The sequence below is a fragment of the Monodon monoceros genome, unplaced genomic scaffold (assembly GCF_005190385.1).
Source record: "Monodon monoceros isolate NGI ecotype Baffin Bay Population unplaced genomic scaffold, NGI_Narwhal_1 Super_Scaffold_19, whole genome shotgun sequence".
In the NCBI taxonomy this organism is placed as follows: domain Eukaryota; kingdom Metazoa; phylum Chordata; class Mammalia; order Artiodactyla; family Monodontidae; genus Monodon; species Monodon monoceros.
This window is the reverse complement of record NW_021703775.1, coordinates 53,053,542-53,074,477: the sequence shown is the minus strand read 5'-3', so window position 1 is coordinate 53,074,477 and position 20,936 is coordinate 53,053,542. Positions and strand designations below refer to the sequence as shown.

The 20,936-nt window shown below is 37.1% G+C and overlaps 1 protein-coding gene across 8 annotated transcripts in view; it reads left to right on the top strand.

The window, feature by feature from the left end:
* The window catches only part of PLEKHH2 (pleckstrin homology, MyTH4 and FERM domain containing H2), a 112,478-nt gene that overhangs the window by 65,451 nt on the left and 26,091 nt on the right, over positions 1-20,936 (top strand). For 7 of the 8 annotated variants that reach the window (XR_003794962.1, XM_029232400.1, XM_029232399.1 and 4 more), the window contains 4 exons: positions 5,525-5,605; positions 9,584-9,763; positions 13,847-13,955; positions 14,904-15,016. Coding sequence is in view for 7 of the 8 variants with exons in the window: in XM_029232400.1 (XP_029088233.1) it covers positions 5,525-5,605; positions 9,584-9,763; positions 13,847-13,955; positions 14,904-15,016 (483 nt within the window). In the remaining variant the exon portion in view is untranslated. The remainder of the gene's footprint in view (positions 1-5,524; positions 5,606-9,583; positions 9,764-13,846; positions 13,956-14,903; positions 15,017-20,936) is intronic. The other variant, XM_029232397.1, reaches the window with a different exon arrangement.

Genomic DNA, 20,936 nt, shown 5'->3' with positions numbered 1-20,936 from the left:
TGACAGAGCAGCATTTGAATACTTTGGAGGGGAGGAGGCTTTTCCAAGTTGTCACACTGTTATTATTAAGTACAGAAGTATGTAGGTAGATATTAAGAACTTGATTAATTTGATTCTGGACAGTCACTCTTGCAACTTTTAATGCTTTGGAAGAACATTTCCTATATAAAAATTCATTTGTTTAAAAAAAAAATGTATTGAGCAGTTACCACATGTCAGGCAATGAGCTGCAGGGTATTAAGATGAACAGGCCACTGCCCCATCCCTCAGAGAGCCTCATATCTATTGGGAAAGAAAAGGACGTCTGCATATTTATAATGATATATATAAAATACTATTGTTGACATGCATCATAAGGTCACAGAGAAACCTAATTTAGACTGTGGGGTCAGGAACAACTTCTCAGAGAAGATTTGCCTGTGCCAAGTCTCTAAGGAGGAATAGGAACTAATTTTGGAAACGGACAAGGAAAGGTATCCTGGGCTAGAAGACAGCACAAACAACAGACACAGTATCTCAAAGCAGTGCCACCTGTGTGAAGAGCAAGTCCTTTGGAGAAAAAATTGGAGGGTCCTGATCATGGAGGGCTTTTTTGTCTTGTTAAGGACTTTGTTCTTCATCCTGAGGGTATTGTGGAACACTTCAGGGTTTGTAACAGGAACATGGCTATATTCATGCTGTTAACAGATTACTCTGCTGAGAGGAAGATGAATTTGTGGGAAGCAAACTGGAGGTTCTAAGAACAGTAAGTGGAAGTGGTTTTCCTCAAGAGGATGGGACTCTGAACTGGTCATGGGGAAAGACACCAGAGGGTGAATCTGAATAATGTTAGGAGGTAAAATCTTCCGTTAGACTGAATTCAGCGACTAGGAAGTGGGGGAGTTAAGGATGCTGGGTGAAAGACCGTGCCAGATAATAGAGAGCTCAGAAAACAGGAGCAGTTTAGGATGACTAAAAGGTTATTTTGGGAACTGTCAACGTTTAGAGCTTGTGAAGACACCTGAGTTAAGAAGTCCAGCAGGCAGTGGCAACAGCAGTCTCCATCAGAGGAGAGGGCTAGGTTGGAGAGAAGGATTTGGGGAATTATCAGCATGGATATGATAGTTGAATCCACGACAGTAAGAGAAATCACCCAGGAAACTGTGTAGGGTGGGAAGAGCAGGGAACTGTTGATGGGACACTCGGGTTCCCAAAATTTGAGGGCACATAAAGGTGATGTATGAAGAGACCCTGGAGAGTAAGTCCTGGAGGCCAGGGGTGGAGTGGTTGACAGGGAGGGAGTGATCTGTAGTGTCAGATGCGGTCAAGTGCTAGGGCAGAAAGTGCCTTGTGGTATGTTGAACAGTAACTGGGTGATGAGTAAGTGCAGTATTGAGTGTGGAGGACTGTCCATACTTTCCGGCACATGAGAAAGAATCAAGCTGGGAGGGAACATGGTGTCAGGAGAGGCACTTTTTCAGATGGGAAAGGCATACCTTGAGTTTCCAAATTGAAGGGAGGAAGCTGGGAGAGAGAAGTGGGAGGTTAAGAACAAAGTCCAGGAAAAATGGGTGATTGGGCGTGGTGGGAGGGCACTGTGGAGGGGCTGGACTTGCAGAAAGGTGAGGAAGGATGAAAATCCAAGTTTGTGGGGCAATGAGTGAAATCATGTCTGATGTCCTCGGTTTTCTTTGATGAAGATTACTCCAGTGGACAGTTCCATGCGAGTGTAGGAAAAGATTGAGAATAAGGGAAGTAAGATATACCCAAGGACAGATAGAAGGATTGATTTACTGAGGGCCCACCTGACTTCAGTGATTTGAGTTCATATTGGTTATTCTTCTCTAAGATGCTCAGATATAAGAGCAGAGGCTTTACATTGTAGTGATGTGAGGATAGTCATTTTTTTCTAACATTTTATTATGTGAATTTTCAAATACACAGAAAAGTTGGAAGAGTATTTTACAGTGAACACTCATATTCCCACCACCTAAATTCCACAATGAACATTTTACTTGCTTTATGCATATCAAGATGATGATTTTTAAATCAGTCTTTTATTATGGGCACTTTCAAACACATGTGAAAGTAGAAGGAATAATAGAAAGGACCTTCATATATTCATTACCCAGTTTCAACAGTTATTAACTATGGCTAATGTCATTTCTTAAGACCTCCCGTAACCTTCTTTCTCTTCCTGCACGCTCCACTGGATTACTTAAAAACAAATGGAGGTGAAATTTTATTGTGTGGATTTGTTAGAAGCGTGGGAATGCAACATAATCACAGGTTTTAGAGCAAGAGTTGTTTTGTGATCAAATATCAAATCCAAGGTTGGTGGAGAAGGAAGAGAAGCCAGGAGGGAACTGATAAACTGGAATAAAATGGAAGGGTTGGAGGACTTAAAAGTTTTGAATGAGATCAAAGAATAGGAGTGGTGTGAGTAGGAGGGTGGGAGCTGGGGGAAGGTTGGGATCAGAGAGTAGAATGTAAATTTCAGAAGTGGAGCAGTTCCCAATGAAGGAAAAAGGACCAGGGTGTGGCCAAGCGGATGAATGGCAAAAATGGAAGGATAGCAAAGGTCTTTAGAAATGAAGAGAGCAAGGAACTGTGAGTTAAGATTGTAGGGAGGCAGTACAGCAAAGAGGCTAGGGCAAGAGTTCAGGGGCCAGACTGCATGGATGCATGTCCTGCCTCTGACAGTTGCCACTTGTGTGACCTTGAATAGATTACTTAGAGACTCTGTGCCTTAGTGTCCTTTTCTGTAAAGTGGGAATAATAATAATGCCAACCTCACAGGTGCTGGGAAGATTAAATAAATTATTTAAGCATGTAAAGTGCTTTAGAACAGTGCCTGGCACATCATAAACATGCCAAAAGTGCTAGCTATTATTATCACAAGAGTTGTACCTAGATGCTGAAGTCAGCAAGACAGGTGTCAGGATTTGTGGTGGAAAAGGCTACAGGCATGAAAATATAGGAGAGGGGAGAAGACCATGGGAGCTTATGTTTTGTGTGATGACAAAGGCCAATCAGAGTATGATATACTATTTGTCATCAAAGTTTCAGAGAGAACTGATATAAGTAACTTTGTCATGGATGCAAGGTAAAAAAATTTATTCTTTCAACTATTTAGTTCACCAAAGCCTTGAGGTTTGAGATTGTCTTTAAATCTTTGTGAGGATTCTTCTAGTGTAATTTGTTTCATTATGATTTTTTCAGAATAAGTCAGAATTGGAGGAAATCTTAACATAATCAGATGTACATAAAAAGATAGACTATGTTTTAAAACACAGCTTTTACTGTAAGTTGGCAGAAGTCTTCATTAATTTGTAGTTCCTCAAAGGCACACATTGTTCTCTTTAAAGATAAATCATTTCAAAAGTATACTCTCTATAGCCAGATGCATTATTCTTCAGTTTTGCTAAGACTCCTTTCTGGAGTTTGTTTAAAAGGAGAAAAAAAAAGCTGCATAACACAAGCTATTTAAAACTTCCAGGATATTTATCTGTAAATATATGTTTCTAAATTTAATTAAACCGAAACATGTCTTGCCAAATGCGACATTTTGTTTTGTTTTGTTTTTCCTCAAGCAACATTTAAATCCATCAAACTGTTAGATGGTGGAGTTATTTGTTTGCTTAAACCATAGTTTTGAAAGCCCAAAGGCTGGCTGCATTTGTGGGTTTAAACGAAACATGTGTTTTACTTCTCCTTATGCATAGTGAGGAAGGAAGCATTTATTGAGTAACTACTAGTATCCTTTATTTACATTTTCTCCTTTGGTGATCACAACAGCCCAATGAATGAGGTGTACAGTAATCCCATGTTAATGACAGAACTTGGGAGGTCAAGTCAGTTGCCTGAGGACATCATCCATCCAGTATGAGGTAGAACTGGAATTTAAGCCTTGGTCCATGTGACCTCAGAATTCAGGCCTTTTCTACTGTCGTGACTTGCTGACTGTAAAATCTGTTGTGGCAATAATTTATATTCTTCTCATTGTACAACTGTCAGAGCAGTCCGTTTAAATGTTATGTCATTACAAGGGCCCTGCAAAATATGTGTGCTCCCCACCCCTATATGCTGCCCCTTCCCCAGTGACCTCTCCCCTTCCTCGCTTAGTCTCAGACACATGGGCACACACCGTCTCAGGACCTTGGCGCTTGCTGCTTCCTTGCCCAGAGTGTTCTTCTCTCAGGTGACTGCATAGCTCATCTACCTCCTCCAAGGCTTGAATCAGTGTTGGTGATGCCTTCCTGACCGCCTTATTTTAAATTGTAAAACACGTCCCTCCTTCTCCAGGCACTTCCTTCTCCTTTCCTGCTGTAGTTTTCTCCTTGGTATTTATCACCATGGGCAAGCATGACAATGGAATGTTGGGCTTTCGTTTTACCGGCCAGCGTCTTGGTTTCCAGGTGGTGGGCCACTCCAAATTGAAGCCGACTCTAACTATTGCAGGAGAGGGTCAAGCCTCAAGGCAGAAGTTGGCAGGGCTGCCAGGGTAGTGGGATTATAGGGCAAACTCAACCAGGCTCACCACATTCTAGGTCTGGGGCAACAGAGCCTATTATCAATCTTACCCACTGATGGGAATGGGGTTCTTGGTGTTTTTCTAGGCTTGAGGGTGTAGCTGGGACTGTTTGGCAAAGATCTTCAATGCCTGTACCTGGGCAGAACTGGGGCAGAGAGGAGCTCACAGTGAGGATCTTCATAAAGCTACCAAACGGTGAAAAACCTGTGGTATTCAGTACAAATTTTGGTAGAATGTCTTCCACCAAAAAAACCCCCCCAAAAAACTAGGCTTGTAAACTCCTTGTGTTCTTGATGAAGATATGTAGCACGCTGCTGGGTTAGTTGTCTGTCTTCCTCACGAGGCAGTGAGCTCCTTGAGGAAGGAGACTGTGTCTCATTCATATCCGTCCCCCCAGTATCTAGACCAGCCTCTGACTATTCAGAGTCAGGAATCAGATTCAGATTCCATCCCAATCACTTGACATAGTTCCTGACATATAGGAAGTACTCAATATGTAATAATAGCTTTTAGTATTATTATTTTACAATTTTGTGTGTATCCTTCTGGAGAAGGTATCAAATGTGTTCAGTGTATTATTACTCTGGAGAAGGCATCAAATGTTTTGAATGATTGAATCTCTTACATTTTGGAAATCACTAGAATTCTTAGGTTTCAATCTTGTTTCTAACATTAGAGTGTTAACCCAGAGAGCCCCACAGAGTTATTGGAAATCTATGTAATATAAAAACTATGAAATATACTTACTTGTGAAACTGCATCTTTGAATCCTTAGTCCTTGACATATAGTAAACATTCGTTAAATGTTGAATGGTGAGCACCAAAGCAAAACATACCATGCTATTACTATAATGGGTAAATTTTAAATAGCATTTGGATAGTCTAGTTGGAATATCACTTATATCTCAAGCAAACTGGATAGCTGAACAACTTCAAATAAAGTGTATAAACTATACTTTAAGGTGTCAGAGTTCTGAGCTACATTTGTAATTCTTTGAAATACGATTTCAGGTAAAACATGGCTACTCCAAGAGAGTCTGGTGTACACTTATAGGAAAAACAGTATATTATTTTCGTAGTCAAGAAGATAAGGTATGTATGTATTTTTAATATGCTAATTAGAGGAATTTTTTGTTTGTTATGGCTTCAAGTTTTCCCTTTCACTGTTCTGTTGCTAGCTCAAACTTCAGAATTTTTGATAAGGTTGAAATTTTGCATAAAATTTATTACTAAGGTAATCATAGACCTACAGGTTTTGTGTTTTTTTTTTTTTTTTGGCGGTACGCGGGCCTCTCACTGTTGTGGCCTCTCCCGTTGCGGAGCACCATCTCAGTGGCCATGGCTCACGGGCCCAGCCGCTCCGCGGCATGTGGGATCTTCCCGGACCGGGGCACAAACCCATGTCCCCTGCATCGGCAGGCGGACTCTCAACCACTGCGCCACCAGGGAAGCCCCCTACAGGGGTTTTGATTCTTAATTATAAGCCTTAGTAACTTTTAATTAATTCTTCTTCTAAGACCTAGAAAAGTCTTCTTCTATCCCACTTTGAACCATCAATTTCTCATATTTTTCAGGTCTGACAGACTAGATAAGGTTGATTGAAGGGAACAGCAAACTAGGAAAAAAGAGCTGGGAAGGGAAAAGAATGCAGCCCTGTCCCAGGCCCTCGAATCCCTAGATACCACTTATCTATCCATCCATCTGCATATCTATATCCCATTCGTTCATTTTTAACTAACCTCCTCCCCGCCAAAACTTGAGTTATTGCATTTTCCAAGTAAAAAGATGGGTATCTTCCAAACGTGAAATGTATACCTAATTATCATTGTGCATACCCCATGTCATCTTTGGATTACTGAAACTGTAAAAATTGAACTAACATGGACCAAGAGTATTTGCATAAAACAATGATGCCAGCTCCACAGAACAGCAGCCTGTGACTGATTACTGTGTTAATGAGACTAAACTTCTTGGTCCACTGACCATGTAGGTCAGTTAGTATTTCTCTGCTCTATTCTCATAGTCTGCACTCTCAGTTCTGACTGGCCATATTTTAAAATGCATGCCATTATTCTCAGTGTCGCTCACGGGTTGGTACTTAACACAGTACAGCCATTGAGAGTGATATCTCTGAAGTAATGTGGGAATATGCTCATAAAAATAATACAAGAATAAGCACAGTACAAAACTGCATATTCAGTATAACCCTAACTCAATTATCAGTCAGGAAAACAGAAGCCACTCTGTGTATTCCAGTTTTTAACAATTTTAATGCAGAATTAGGGACATACATAACTTTAGAAAAGTTGGGGGAGTAGAGGTCGGGGAAGCAGCTGCCACTGAAGATCTGAGAAGCCAGCACCAACGGTCTGAACACAAAGCACAGAGGCAACTGGTACTCAGCAGTTTACTGAGAAGCCTCTGTGATACATCAGCCCAGGCATCTGACTGCAGCTGTCTCAGGAGAATCATGACTCTTCTTTCACGCTTACCTTCCACAGGAAGTTTGGGATTCTGAGTTTATAATTCTCAGTCCAGCACATCTATGTAAAGATACACATAGCAGAAAAGTCAGAAAGAACTAGGCCAAAATGTTGAGTGGGAGTAGAATTATGGATGATTTTTTTCTTCCTTTTTTTTAAATAACTTTCTGTTTTTACCAAGTTTCTATATTCGTGTTTTATAAATAGAAAAATAATTTAAAATTTGCTGAGAGTAGAATTTAAATGTTCCTACTATTACTACTACTAATAATTTTGTTTTTTATTAAAAATGGATAACATTGATCACAGAAGGAACAAGTCAGAGGAATGTAGATAGCTGAACAGAAATCCATTATAATTACTGGAAAAGTGTTGAGAATGCTTGTGAATCGGTATTAGGCTTACTTCATTTTGTGCTATAGATGTTTCAGAAACAATTTGTCTTTATCTCAGTCAGTGTCTTTTAAAAAATTCAGTCAAAATATTTAAAAGCACCCGGTCTATTCACTGTTTATAGAACCATGGTAAATCCTCTGGTAAAAGGAATAATCATCTTTAAATATTGGGGTGGATGGAACCTTGATTGTCATATGATTAGATATGCCTAAAGCACACAATTAGGATAGTATTGTCATGTATTATCATAGTAGAATTAGTTTTCTTTATCCTATTTTTTAAAGCTTGCTTTTTATTTATTAATGTGAATTTTCTGCCCTATTATTTTGCTTTTGTTTTACTGCCTTTTTCTGAAAGTATAGATAAGTTAATTTCACATTTTTCCTTCAGAAGTAAATTTTATTCACTCAGTCCCCAGAATGGTGCTTTGCACATAGTAACTACTCGGAAAATAACTGTAATTAATTTAATGGGAAAAAGCAACGTTTCTTGTAAAAGACAACACATTTAATCAAATGAGTTAATTTTTTACTATTAATCAGCTATTAGGCAGATAAGATATCTAGGTAAGACCTCACTGAGAAGCCGACATTTTAATTAGGTTTTGAAGGAAGTAAAAGAGGCAAGAGTATTCCAAGCCAAAGGAACAGCAAGTGCAGAGGCCTTGGCAGGAGCATGCCAGGTGTGTTTGAGGAATAGTGAGAAGGTCAGTGTGACTGGACTGGACTCCGTTAGGGAGAGGATAATAGGAGATGAGTTCAGGGAAGTAACGGGGACCAAATCGCTGGGGGCCTTAACACGGTAAGGACTTTAGCTTTTGCTCCAAGTAAGATGAGAAGCCATTTGAGGATTTTGAGCCGAGCAGTGACATGATCTGACCTGTGTCTAAAAGGAACACTCTAGCTACTGTCTGAAGGGAATTAGGAGGAGACTGGTTAGGAGACTCTTACAGTAATTCAGGTGAGAGCTGATTGTGGTTTAGTGTGGCAATGGAGGTGTGAGAAGAGACCAGATTCTGGGTATATTTTGAAAGATTTGCTGATACGATTTGTTGACTAAAAGGGTATGGAATATGAGAGCAAGAAAAGGGGCAGTGACAGTGCCAGTCTTTTTGGCCTGAACAGCTGGAAGGATCAAGTTGCGAACAACTGGGATGGGAGAGACTCAGGAGAGCAGGTGGTGGGGGAGGACTTACCAAGTGACGTTGAAATGCTATTAGACATCTAAGTAGAGTTAGTGTGAGTCAGGAGTTATAAATTTGGAAGTAGCTAATACATGCTGTTGCAAAAGCCATGAGCTTGGATGACATCACCCAGGGGAGTGAGTGTAGATGGGAAAAGAGAGTCCAAGCACTGAGCCCTGGGCCCGAGCATGGAAGTGTAAGACGGTAAATGTCCTTGGAGTTACAATGAACTTTTTCAGGCTGCAATTCCAAACCTGACCGAATATTTTAGAAGTTGTACATCTGAAGCAGACTGTGTGTGTTCCTGGAATAAATGGACTTAATTAAAGAAAAGTTTTAAAACAAATATGCTAAATATTCTACACAGCAAATAATGGTTTTCATCAGTAAAAGAGTAGGTAAAATTTAATATAAATCATTTTTAGGATGTTTTTCTTACACTTAAATTAAGATGAAAGAAATCATGGCATTTTTTGTGATATATTACATGTGTAATAAATCATATATGTGTATATAGCCTCAAAACACTCCTCACTTATTGGGGTTTAGAGTGATAGTTAATCACACTTCTTCACACCAGCTGTTTAACTTTGTTACTTTTTCTATGAATAGTATTGAGACTATGTCTACCCTTGTCCTTTTGATCCAATAACTTAATCAAATTAATTCTGTGGGGAAAAAAGTCAAATGAATATTTTGACTGAATTGCTTGACTAGGTAATGTGTCATTTTGGTCCAAATGAATAATCCAGACCACTGTATGGAAGTGGCTTCTTGCTTTTTCCACAAAAGTTAAATGTCTAGTATTCAAATTGTTCTTCAGTATTACAGTTGGCATGTTGGTTGTGGTTACTACTTTTGTAACAATGTGGATAATCCAATTAGCTTTAGGCATTCATTTTAAAAAAGGTATGCTTTATAAAGGTAAGAATGAAAAACACTATGAAAAATTTTAGCAGGAAAATATTTAGAAAGTTCCTTCCTTACAACTACTAATATTTACTTTAGTTTCCTTTAGGTCAGATCAGACTCTGGGAGGCTAAAGTTGAAGAGGTTGACAGATCCTGTGATTCAGATGAAGATTATGAAGCCAGTGGGCGAAGTCTTTTATCCACACATTACACTATTGTGATCCACCCCAAAGACCAAGGTCCGACTTACCTCCTGATTGGATCCAAGCATGAAAAGGTATGTAAGGTCTAATTGGTTGATTTAGAATGGTTTAGACTAATATGATTAAGTATTGGTAATAATTTTCAAATGACCGTTAAGTACAATCAAAGATTTACGTATAGATTTGTTGGACATAGTATTTTTAAAATAATTTTATTTCTGATATATTTCAAACACAAAAAATATAACAGACACCCTTTTTTACTTAATAGATGTTAGATTTCATGGTATTTTTTTATCGGCGTGAAATTAATAACCATCTAAGGGTTCAACAATAGGAAATTGATTAAATAATGTCCATATGATAAAATATCCTGCAGCCTTATATCTTTTTTATATTAAAAATAGATAATTATAATTTCTGAATTTTACTAACATAGTATAAGCACGTCCTTAATATAATCTCAACTATGTGAAAATATAATGTACATATATATTTTAATAGAAAGGAAAAAGTCCAGTATATTTGGGGAGCAGAAAAATGGATTCTTTTCTTTCTTTCTTCCTTATATACATAATCAATGTATACAACTTGATGCTTTGGAAATAATTATGTGCTCATGAAACCATCACTGCAGTCTATGGCATAAACCTATCCATCACATCCAAAAGTTTCCTCTCAACCTCTTTTTTAATTATTATTTTTGTGTGTGTGTGATAAGAACTACATAACATAAGATCTTCCCTCTTAGTAAATTTTAAAGTATGTAATACAACATTGTTAACTACAGGCACCATGCTGTGTGATAGATCTCTAGGACTTATTCATCTTTTTTTTTTCTTTTTTTTTCCCCAGGACTTATTCATCTTGTATAACCACAACTTTGTACCCTTTGACTAATACCACCCTGTTTCCCCTTCCCCCTAGCCTCTGGCAACCACCATTCCCTCTCTGCTTCTATGAGTTTGACTATTTTAGATCCATCATATAAGTGGTATTATATGGTATTTGTCTTTCTGTGTCTGGTTTGTTAGCAGGCAACAAACCTGATTGCTAAGAAACCAGACACAGAAATGTCCTCCAGATTCATCTATGTTGTCACAAACGGCAGGATTTCCTCCTTTTTAAGGCTGAATAATATTGTATGTATATACCATATTTTCTTTACCCATTCATCCATCAATGGACATTTAGGTTGCTTCCATGTCTTTGCTATTGTAAATAGTGGTGTGATGAACATGGGGGTGCATATATCTTTTTGAGTTACTATTTTATATAAATTTATATTACAAAACTTCCTTCAGATAAATACCCAGAAGTAGAATTGCTGGATCATATAGTAGTTCTATTTTTAAATTTTTGAGGAAACTCCATACTGTTTTCCACAGTGCTGCACCAATTTACATCCCCACCAACAGTGTACAGGCTTCCTTTTCTCTACATCCTCACCAGTACTTGTTATTTCTTGTCTTTTTGGGGTTTTGTTCTGTTTTTGATAGTTGCCATTCTAAAAGGTGTAAGGTGATAACTCATTTTGGTTTTCAGTTGCATTTCCCTGATGATTAGTGATGTTGAGCTCCTTTTTGTGTACCTGTTGGCCATCTGTATGTCTTCTTGGGAAAAATGTTTTTCAGATCCTCTGCCCATTTTTTAATTGGATTGTTTGTCTTTTTGCTATTGGGTTGTATGAGTTTTATATGTATTTTAAATATTAACCCCTTATCAGAAATATGATTTGAAATATTTTCTCCCACTCAGTAGGTTATCTTTTCATTTTGTTGATGGTTTCCTTTGCTGTGCAGAAGCTTTTTAGTTTGATGTAATTCCACATGTCTATTTTTGCTTCTGTTGCCTGTGCTTTTGGTGTCATACCCAAGAAATCATTGCCAAGGCCAGTGTCCAGAAGCTTTTTCTCAATGTTTTCTTCTAGGAGTTTTATAGTTTCAGGTCTGATGTTTAAGTCTTTATTCCATTTTGAATTGACTTTGTGTACTGTGTGATATCAGGGTCCAGTTTCATTTTTTTAAATATAAATTTATTTTATTTACTTATTTTTGGCTGTGTTGGGTCTTCGTTGCTGTGCATGGGCTTTCTCTAGTTGTGGCAAGCAGGGGCTACTCTTTGTTGCGGCGCATGGCCTTCTCATTGCGGTGGCTTCTCTTGTTGCGGAGCACAGGCTCTAGGGTGCATGGGCTTCAGTAATTGCAGCACGCGGGCTCAGTAGTTGTGGCTCACAGACTCTAGAGTGCAGGCTCAGTAGTTGTGGCATGCAAGCTTAGTTGCTCTGCAACATGTGGGATCTTCCGGTACCAGGTCTCAAACCTGTGTCCCCTGCATTGGCAGGCGGATTCTAAACCACTGCACCACCAGAGAAGCCCTCCAACTTCATTGTTTTGCCTATGGATATCCAGTTCTCCCAACACCATTAATTGAAGAGACAATCCTTTGCCCACTGTATTCTTGGCAACCTTGTCAAAAATCAGTTGACCATATATGCATGGTTTTACTTCTGGACTCTCTATTCTGTCCCATTGGCCTAATGAAGCAATCATTAGGCCCATTGATGGACCTAATGTCTGTTTTTATGCCAGTACCATACTATTTTGATTACTGTAGCTTTGTAATAGATTTTGAATTAGGAAGTATGATCCCTCCACCTTTGTTATTCTTGCTCAAAATTGCTTTGGTTATTTGGGGTCTGTTGTTGTTCCATGTGAATTTTAGGATTGTTTTTTCTATTCCTGTTTAAAAAAAATTGGGAATTTGATGGGGATTACTTTGAATCTCTATGGGTTGCTTTGGGTAGTATGGACATTTTAATAATATTAATTTTTCCAATCTATGACTGGATGTCTTTCCACTTATTTGTGTCTGCTTTAGTTTCTTTCATTAGTGCTTTATTGTTTTTGGTGTACAAATCTTTCACCTCCTCAGTTAAGTTTATTCCTAAGTACTTTATTCTTTTTTTTTTTTTTTGCTATTGTTTTGGGATTGTTTTCTTAATTTCCTTTTCGGATAATTCATTGTTAGTGTATACAAACACAACCGATTTTTAAAAATTAATTAGTTCATTTATTTTACTTTTTTTTTTGGCTGTGTTGGGTCTTCATTGCTGTGCGCGGGCTTTCTCTAGTTGTGGTGAGTGGGGGCTACTCTTCCTTGCAGTACACAGGCTTCTCCTTGAGGTGGCTTCTGTTGTTGCAGAGCACAGGCTCTAGGTGCACGGGCTTTAGTAGTTGTGGCATGTGGGCTCAGTAGTTGTGGCTCACAGACTCTCGAGCACAGGCTCAGTAGTTGTGGCGCACAGGCTTAGTTGCTCCGTGGCATATGGGATCTTCCCGGACCAGGGCTCGAACCCATGTCCCCTGCATTGGCAGGCAGATTCTTAACCACTGCGCCACCAGGGAAGTCCCCATTTTTGTATGTTGATTTTGTATCCTGCAACTTTATTAAATGTATTAGTTCTAACAGTGTTTTTATGGAACCTTTAGGGTTTTCAACAAATAAGATAATGTCATCTGCAAACAGAGATAATTTTACTTCTACCTTTCCGATTTGGATGCCTTTTATTTCTTTTTCTTGCTCTGTTGCTCTGGCTAGGACTTCCAGTGGTATGGTGAATAGAAGTGGCAAGAGTGGGCATCCTTGCCTTGTTCCAGATCTTACAGGACAAGCTTTCACTTTTTCACCATTGAGTATGATATTAGCTGTGGGCTTTTCTTATAAGGCCTTTATTGTGTTGAGGTATGTTCCTTCTGGGTATTATTTCCTTCTTTAAATTTTCTGGATTTCCTAGGTATTTTATATGTTCTATTTGTATGTACTAGGAGTCAGATTTTAAATTTGATAGAATTTGTTGTATTTCATGAAAGAATATTAATTGGTTGTATTTATTCTAGTCTCTTAATGTCACATTACTTTCTTAATTTTCTTATGCTTTTCTAAATGTGAACAATGGGGAAAAGGTACTATGAGCACAATTCAAATAAGCTGGCTTCAGAACTCTTTAAGTGGCTTTTAGTTATTATTTAAAAATTAAGAGTGTTTTTTTTTCCATTGTCAAAGTTTTCTACTGTTTATGCAAGTTGTTTTTTTCCTTAAGTCATCAGAAACTGTGTCTTGGTTAACATTTCTATTAATATGTTTTGATTTTTAAGGACACTTGGCTTTATCACCTGACTGTTGCAGCTGGAAGTAACAATGTAAATGTTGGATCTGAATTTGAACAACTCGTTTGCAAATTGCTAAATATAGAAGGGGAACCTTGTAAGTTTATAACGTACAAGGCTTTATGGTTTATGAAATGGGCCCTGACTCCCTTAGCCTAATAGAGTTTTCACTTTGCGAGTTCCTGTTTCCCTGAGATGTACCCATCTTCTCATAGGCTTTGCTTGTTACGGGCCAGGATTCTTATTGTGGTTCTTCGGCTCCAAGGACACCGTCATTCCTTGACATGTCCATATCCTGTCACACCTCTCTGCCTTTGCTCACATTACTCCCTCTGCCTGGAACACCCTTCTTCCTTCACATTCCCCACCAACTTGATGAAATCCTACCTACCTTAGGAGCTCCCCCAGCCAACCCATCCCAACTCAGCATCTGGCTCATAAAAGGTGCCTAATGAATGTTAAAATTATATCCCAATGCACTTTACCATTTAAAACTTTTATAGCATTTGTTACTTTGCACTGAAGTTTTTTTTATGGCTAAGGTTTCCCCATTGAGAGCCTAGATTCTAAGCTCTGCTTTACTTAATAATAGAGATCACATTTTATTTGCAGTGTCTAGTATAGGAATTTAATAAATGTTGATTTTAGGAATGACTTCAAGTTCCTCTTTATCTTTCTGTCTCCTTCTGCTCTGGCTTCTCCTCTCTGTATCTTCCCCCAGCTCTCTCTCACGTACAGTCATCTCCCCACCTAGGTCACCAATCTTTAGCACATTTAAGCAACATGACAACGTCCTGGTAGACTTGTTTTGGCCTAGAATATTTGTACCAAACTCTTCTAGCTTTAATTTATCCAAAACAGAAATAGGAGAATCCCAATGGCCTGGAAACTGAAATAAAATAATGTTATCAGAGGTTTTTCATGACTTTTCTGACTTAAATTGTGAGCCAAGCCAGAATGATGTAATTTCTAAAGGACTGATTTAATGTGAGGCCAAAATAAGTGATTCTTTCTGTTTCCTGTTCATATTTCATTCTGTGTTCAGCCTCTCAGATATGGAGACACCCTACTTTGTGTCACAGCAAAGAAGGACTCATTTCTCCTTTGACAACACTACCTTCGGAAGCTCTACAGACAGAAGCAATTAAATTATTTAAGGTAAGATTTTATATGAAGTTATATATTGTTAAAAAATTTAATAGGAAAAAATAAAACTTCAGATTATAAAGTTTCACTCTTTTCAAGAAAATTCCAAATGTGATGATGATTAAGAAAATCTACTGAAATAAAATTAGGTGAATTTAATATGCTTTCTGAGTGAGGATTTGAGACTTACTGCATTAAACTATCTATGATTTGGGCCATGTGAAACACTTAATATCAGAAGAATCATTTCCTCTTCAACCTCTCAAATGGAGAGATTTCTGACATCACTTGTACCTCAGTGTTGGGAGAGGGATCAATATCCTTCTTCTTCTCCAGTGCTACTCTCACATTCTTATTACTCAACCTCTATTAGAAATCCGTGGTGACTTGAAGCTTACCATTCAACTATATCACTCTTAATCCTCCACCCCCATCATCTCTGTCATCAGTCACCTTCTGGTAACTCCTCAAATTTCATTAAGGATTTTGGCTCCCAACTCACATCTTTCTCTCTGCCTCAAATCTTGCCATTACCCTGAATTACTTTACTATCACTTCACTCACCAATGCCACGGCCTTAAGATTCCTGACCTTCTCAACGTCAGTAAGCTTCCTCTCTACCCTGCTTCACCTTCCAATTCTCCATGTCCACACCCTGACCTCAACATTCCTCATAAGTACACCACTTCTAAAAGCTTAAATTCTAATGTGTCTTTCATTAACCATAATCCCTTAGCCCATGAGCTCTCTAATTTTCTTTCTTCCATTTCTCATCCTCACTAAGACATTTTTTTGAGCCATTTATTTTCTTTGAGATCAAGAGAGAGCACGATAACTGCCTCTTGGCTTTTCTTCCTTCTTTATCTAGTCTGGATGACTTTCATTAATACTCATAGTTCCTTGGGACCTGTAGTTCCATGCAATCTTCAGCTGAACCCCAACCGAGATCAGTGCTGCTGTCTTGCCTGCTTCCCTATTAATCACATACATACTGCTAGAGAGCATCAAACAGCCGTATGGACTGGAGCCAATGTAAATCTGTGGTCTTCATTCCTTAGGGTCAACTGTCTCTCCTTTTGCTTGTCTTTGGTCACATCCCCTCAAATTCCCTACTTAGTAATGCTCCTCACAACAAAGTTACCTTCTAGTTCATTGGGAAAATTAGAGGGCATCAGAATTGATCACCTCGAATCTCTCTTCTCAACAGACATTCTTTCATCTATTTTTTCCTCCATTACTCCAGTCTCAGAATATAATGTACCTTCTATGGATTCATGTCTTGACTCTGCACTGGGACCTTGGTACTTCATTTTCCCATAGTCTCTTAAAGTCTCAACTTTTGTCTCTCTTTTGGCTTTTTCTTGCCTACATTTCACCCATCTCAAAAAATTATATATTTACTAGATAATACTAAGGAATTGTTGTTAATTTGGGAAGGGGATAATGATGACATGATGGTTATGGGAAAAAAATCTTTATCAGTTGGAGAGCCCTACTGAAGTATTGGTAAAATAACATGATATACATTAGAATACTACAGAAAAAAAGTGGATGCAGGGGTTGAACGAAACAAGTGTGGCAAAATGCTTGTTGACAATTGTTGACACCAGGTGATGGGTACATTATACTGTTCTCTCTACTTTTGTTCATGTTTTTAAATTACCATAATTTTAACGTTTTTAAAAATCCACCTGTAGAATACACAAATACCCAAAGCAAGAAAGACTTTATACAAATATATTTGAAAATCTGGATGAAGTGATCAACTTTATAACAAAATATAAATGGTGAAATCCAGTTACACAGGTGAATGAAAATTTAAACAGGGAAATTTACTAAACTTTATAAGTGTGGTTAATTTCAATGCTGTTTAAACTGTCCCAAAGCATAGGAAAGAAGGAAATTTTGCAAAATTTTTCTCTTTTACTTTTTTGGGGGTAAATCTCAAACATATATAAGAGTAGAGAGAATATTATGAAGTATAAGATACTCATCATCCAGCTCCACAGTTGTCAACATATGACCAATTTTGTTTTATTCTCCCCAACCCCACTGCTCCCCAAGATTGGATTATTTTGAAGCAATTCTCAGTCATCATGTCACCAGATTCTTTTTGTGAAGTGAGTATTACTTTGTTACCAAACCCCAGAAAATATTGTAGAAAACAGAGCATTTCATACAAAAACTGATAAAGTATTAGTAAACAGAATCCAACATCATACTAAAAGAATACTAATCATGACTAAGAGGGATTTGTTCCAGGAAATCAAGGATGGCTAAATATTAGGATGTCTATTAATATTATTGATTATTAAGTTGACAGTCATCTCTATAAATGGTGAACAGGCATTCATAAAATACTGATAGATATTTCCTTAACATGATAAAATATTCCTGCTTAGTAAAAACAAATGTCATGCTTTATGGGGAAATGCTTTAAACATTTTCATTAAAGTGAAGAACAAGACAATGATACTCACTCCCATTAATATTTTAAAAACTTCTTATTAAAGCATAATCTGTATAGGGTGTATCCCCATTATTATTAATATTATTATTATTTAGCATTCTATTAGTGGTACTAACCAGTTGCAATTAGGCAGTGAAAACAAATTAGAAGGGAACAAATTGGAAATGCAAATATTTACAGATTATATAATTGTATACCTGGGGAAAAAAACTTAAAAAACTACTACAAACAAAAAAGATAATTCAATCAGATAGTGAGGTACAAAATTAATAAGCAGAAATCAAAACTTTTTACACGTACAAACAACAACCAGTTCGAAGATAAAAGGAAGAACTTCTGCTTTTTGGCTGTGATGGAGCAACAGGAACTGGATTTACCCTACCAATGGTTTTCAGACTGTTGAATAACAGGCTGTGCAGGACAGTGATCCTCAGGAAAACAAATGAAGTAAGCTTTACAATCGTTGCAGCTTAATATCTTGGAGAGAGTTTCATGACCACAGTGCATGGAGGGACACCCAGATAGTGCTTGGCAGTCTTCCTGAGTTACCAAGACAGAGTTTAGAATTAGAGGAGGCCAAGATGGTTAGAATTCACAAAACTGAGAGGAGTGAGCAAAAGAGAGTGGGAAAGTGCTCCACAGATTCATAGAGGGTTCCTTTTGAGTTTTTAGCTGAGAACTGATAATCATGTGTGTGTGAGGAAACTACCTGAGGCTAGGGAAAGAACTACCAGAAAAGAATAGACAAAAAAAAAAAAATTCCTGGAGCTTACACACAGCTGAAAATAGTTTGTATTCCTATCATCCAGAATGGAAAGACCTCCTAATGCACTAAGCATCAAGTAGAGTACTCAAGATAGAAGTCACATTGATTTTTAATAACCTAACCTCAGAAATGGCATATCATCATTTCTGCCATATTCTACTGGTCACACAGACTAACTCTAGTACAATATGGAAGGGGATTGCCTCAGATATTGTCTGAATATCAAGAGATGGAGATCATTGGGGGCCATCTTGGAGACCAGCAGCCATACTTCATATATTCAAGAAGGTAGAGGACAGCATAAGCATTTTAAGAAGAGTAATGGAAGATATTTAAAAGATCCAAATTGAACTTTCAGAGATGAAAAATGTAGTGGCTAAAATGAAAAAAATACCCTGGATGAGATTAACAACAGGTAAGATAATGCAGTAGGCAAGACTAGTGAACTTAAAGACATAGCAAGAAAAATTATCCAAAATGAAACACAGAGTTAAAAAAAAATTGCATACAGTACAGTGAGCAATGGTATATTTTCAATCAGCCTAACATATATGGAATTGGAGGAAGAGGAAGGAGGGCAACAGAAAAATATTCAAGGAAATAATGGCTTAAATTTTCTTTTCCCAAATTTAATGAAAACTATAAAACTCTCAAATTTAAGAAGCTCAGTGAATCTCAAACGGAAGAAATGTGACAAAAACTGCTCTAATATACATCATAATCAATTGCTTTAGACAAGTTATAAAGAGGGTGGTGGTTTGGGAGGAATAACCTAACACATAGAGAACATAGATAAGAATGACAGCAGACTTCTTATTGAAAACTATACAAGTCATAAGATAGTGGAGTAACATCTTTAAAGTACTGCAGGGAAAAAAAATCTATCAACCTAGAATTCTATATCCAGTGAAAATATTTTTCAAAAACAAAGGTGACATAAAGGCTTTTTCAGATATATAAAACCTGAAAGAATTACTCCCCAGAAGACCAATACTACAAGAAATGTTCAGTGATGTCCTTTAGGCAGTCAGAAAATGATGCCAGATGGAAATCTGGATTTATGCAGAGGAATGAAGAGCACTAGAAATGGCAAATATGTGGGTAAATATATAAGAATTTTTCCTTATTATTTCAATCTCTCTAAAAGATAATTGACTGTTTAAAGGAAAGATAATAACATTGTATTGTGGGGTTTAAAATTATATGTAGAAATAAAATATATGACAATAATAGCACAAAGACTGAGAGAGGGGAAATGTAAGTATACTGTTACAAGGTTCTTATACTACAAGAAGTGATATAATATTCCTTAAAGGTAGACTGTGATAAGATTAAAATATATGCTAAAACCCTAAAGCAACCACTTAACAAAAGTCAAAGAGGTTTAGCTGATAAGCCAATAAAGGACATAAAACAGAATCATAAAATATACTCTAGTAATTTTTTAAAAGGCCGAAAAAGAGGAAAACCAAAAAGAACATATGAGACAAATATAAAACAAATAGCAAGATAGAAGATTTATTCCTGATCATACTAATAATTACATTAAATTTAAATGGTCTAAACACTCCAATTACAAGGTTGAGATTGTCAGATTGTATAAAAAAGCAAGATCCAACTATATGCTGTCACAAGCAGTACTTCTTTTGTTTTCTGACATTTGTTGTAAGAAAGAAAGACTGACATTTTAAAATAGCCTGCTCAAAAGAAACTGATTTCACTCTCAGAACTTCATTTTACTCCCAAATATCAATGTCATTAATAAGCCCAATATATTTAATTCATTGAAACAAATATATATTACACTATAACTACAAATTTATTTAATACATTATTACAATAATTTGGGGTTCAATTAGCATGCAAGTATTTTTAAGAATTCATAGATAGAACACTTTATGAGTATTGAAGTTGCTTCCCCTGCCTTTAGGCAGTCCATCCTAAACTTTCTCAGGCAAGTGTACCTACTCCTCTAGTCAGGAACAAAACAAATTTTCACAGTTTTATTACAATGAACTGTTAAAATGAAGAATGATAAGTATTAATATCCTACTTTGGAAAATGTCTAGGAAAGATTATGCTATAACCTTTTACTAGTAACCTACTCCAAAATTTAATCTCTTTGGGGGAAAAAAGTATTTATCTGCATTCATTTTAAGTTATTTATTCTACTATTTCCCAAAATATTTTCCTCAGTAAACTAGTTTTTAAAGATGCCAATTGGTATTACTAGAAAAAAATAAAGATGGGAAGGGATTGTAGTCAAATAAGTTTAGAAATTCTGTGCTGTGTAGAGAATACAAAGATAAATAAGAAAGAGTCCCTGTCTTTATGAAGTTTATAGTCTGGTAGACCAGGGACTATTACTGTTCCATATGCCCTTAAAATGAATGCATATTCTGCTCTGAGGTGGAGTATTCTACAAATGAGTTCAAGTTGGTTGATAGCGTTATTCAGATTTTCTAAATCCATACTGATTTTTCTGCCTACTTGTTCTCTCAAATATTGACAGGGGATATTGAAATCTCTAACTTTAATTGTAAACTTTGTCTGTTTCTCCTTATAGTCCTATAGGTTGTTGCACCATGTATTTTGAAGCTATGTTATTAAAACATTTAGGATTGTTATGTCCTCTAGATGAACTGACCCCTTTATCATTATAAAATGACCCTCTTTATCTCTGGCAGAATTCCTTG